Source organism: Setaria italica, chromosome III (assembly GCF_000263155.2).
Source record: "Setaria italica strain Yugu1 chromosome III, Setaria_italica_v2.0, whole genome shotgun sequence".
Taxonomy (NCBI): domain Eukaryota; kingdom Viridiplantae; phylum Streptophyta; class Magnoliopsida; order Poales; family Poaceae; genus Setaria; species Setaria italica.
The window spans coordinates 9130444-9133137 of NC_028452.1; the positions used below are offsets into that span (position 1 = coordinate 9130444).

The 2694-nt window shown below is 44.5% G+C and overlaps 1 protein-coding gene across 1 annotated transcript in view; it reads right to left on the minus strand.

Moving 5' to 3' along the window:
* LOC101780115 (mitogen-activated protein kinase 10) overlaps positions 1-2688 on the minus strand; it is a gene marked incomplete in the record, with an annotated part of 4952 nt that extends 2264 nt beyond the window's left edge. Inside the window, 3 exon segments of the mRNA XM_012844805.2 lie at positions 1111-1238; positions 1448-1856; positions 2554-2688. Coding sequence (XP_012700259.1) covers positions 1111-1238; positions 1448-1856; positions 2554-2577 — 561 coding nt within the window.
* Positions 2689-2694: the final 6 nt, after the last annotated feature.

The following is a 2694-nucleotide window of genomic DNA, read 5'->3' on the forward strand; positions in this document are numbered from 1 at the left end:
TACAACGGTGTTTCAACATAGGGAGCACTCAACTCGAGGCTAACCTATTACAACTTTTCCAAAATCTAGGCTGCCGAGGAGTACAACAAAAAGATGGTTTCCCTGAGGACCCTTAATCTACCAATGGACACTATGAGTCGGAGAAGGGCGCCATCTTCCTCTATATCCATGCTGGACGCTCCCTCGTCTTCCTCAGGGTCCTCCTGAGCTTCGAGCTGCATGTTGAGGGCATGCATATCTTCGAGCTCAGCTTGGTGCTCCTCCAGATGGGCATTGGCAACTGCCAACTCCATTTCCACCTCCATCTTCTCCTCCGAGAGCTCTATCATGCCGTCCACGAGGTCGGCGACTTCTCCTTCAAGCTCGGAGATCCAATCTTGCATATCGTGGATCTGGATACCCCGTTGAATCAGCTGGTAGGTTTGGCCTACCATATCTCTTCTTGCTGCCTGGAGGTACCCGTGGGTATCTGCTGCCGTCCAGGCGAAGAGGGTCATGGCTCTCCCCTGAAGCTCTATCAACCGGTAGAGAGTGGCCATGCACCGGTTGGGGGGGGGGGGGGCAACAATATAAAGCACATTCAGATTATAAGCATCCTAGCAATGATTTAAGTAATAGTAAAATTCTTTTACCATTCTGAATAGTAAGAAAAGCTCATTTTATTATTGTAAAGCTGCTATTCACAGGCCATAGTTTCCTAATTGTGCACAATACAGAATAAAAAGATAAATACAAATCGTATTGGTCATGCATGAAAATAAAGCACATAACAAAAATGAAAAATAGAACAAGAAAAAGGGCATTTATATCTCCACCTAAAGATAGACAGAGTTTAACAAAAAAATAATATGCTCAAACAATCGTAATTGCAAACTCATTATGGGACGATCAAACATTGCTTTTCACAACCCAAACTGAACTCTTCTGTCAATATAGTGAGCATTTGTATGATATAACTATAGGGCTCACCTTGGAGAAGAAGGATCCACAGAGCTCTGGAGCTCTGTACCATCTTGTTGCAACATAATCCTGCAGGGCATACGTATCAAATATAATATCCATTATAATTCAATACAATAAAAAAGAACAGAATTTATGTTTCTTACATACCGTCCAGAACACTGTTGTTGGGGTATCGTTGAATGCAACTCGTGCTAGTCCAAAGTCACATATTTTCAGTTTGCAGTTAGAGTTAGCTAAAATGTTCTTGGGCTTCAGGTCACGGTGATAAACATTAGCTGCAATCATAGAATGTTGGTATCAGCACAAATGATGGCTACGAATATGAAAACACAACATGCAATTAAATGGTCACTGTGGGTTGCTATCTAGAAGGAGATGAAAGGGAATGTGATCAGTCTAAACATAAGTGGGAATGATGTGCATTCCCAGATGGGCATTAAGGGAACGGTTGGCAAGCAAATATATAGAGGGAATGGTTTCGTACCAGTATGAATGTATTTGAGGGCCCGGAGTAGTTGATAGAGAAAGAATTGGTAATGCTCCTTCGTCAAGTCATCATTGGCCTTTATAACTTGGTGGAGATCAGACTCCATAAGTTCGAAAACAACATAAATATCCTTGAAGTCCTTTCTTGAGGGAGGTAGCATAATGTGCTTGATCTCGACAATGTCAGGATGCCTTAGGAGTCTGAGAAGTTTGATCTCACGAAGGATCCTTGCGGCATCAGAGACGTGCTCAAATATATTGTGTATCTTCTTTATGGCCACTCTCTGTCGAGTGTGCAGATCAATGGCCGAGCACACAACCCCATAGCTTCCCTTACCAATGACTTCTTGGATCTTGTACCGGTTTGCATCTCCATATTCTGTGAAGAAATCGGCCTCTGCAGAACTCTGCAAAACAAATTGCGCACATGAACCAACGAACTGTTTGAAAAAAAAACTCCATTACAGATAACTTCAAGGGTCGATTTAGGAAACTGAAACAGGGTAGTAAATGGTGCAGTTGCAAAACGGATAGAGATAGGCAAAGATTCGGAACGGGCACAATGCAACAGAACACTTCACCAAGCAGTTACCCTGAGCATGATATGAACAGTTTTACCAATGAAATCGTTTCCTCGTGGGCATGTCCGAAGAACACCACAAACAAAGGGAACTACTTTGCGCGCCGACAGGACAAGGCAACAGCACGCGGCTTTGTTTAATTTGGGACAGATGGCATCTCGAAGCGGCAGGAAAATCGTCAACTTTTGCATGTGAAATCAGAGCTGTCCGCAACTCACCGTTCAGCTCACGCGGCATTGGACCTCTTGCATCACCGCAATATCCAGATCAAATTCAGAACTCCGCAAATGATATCAACATGAAAGAGCCCCGTCAAAACTTATAAAACAAACAGAAATTTCAAATCAAAAAATAAAAACAAAATAGTGTTCCGAACGTCAGCAATCGACGGCTCGCGCTTATTAGCAGCATAGAACTGGAATCGACATCAAGCATCAACGCCGGTGCACAGAAACACAACATAACCCGGAAAATTTACGAACAAACATCAAAGAAGCAGGAATCGCTGGAACTCCGCACCCACCTTCTTGCGCTGCTCCTGCTGCATGCCCGCTCACCAGATCTCCCACCGAACCGCCTTCCAAACGCCGCACCCCTCCCTTCCGCAGCACTCAGCACCCGTCCTCGCAACCACCGGGACCCTACGCGGCGGCACACGGCATTC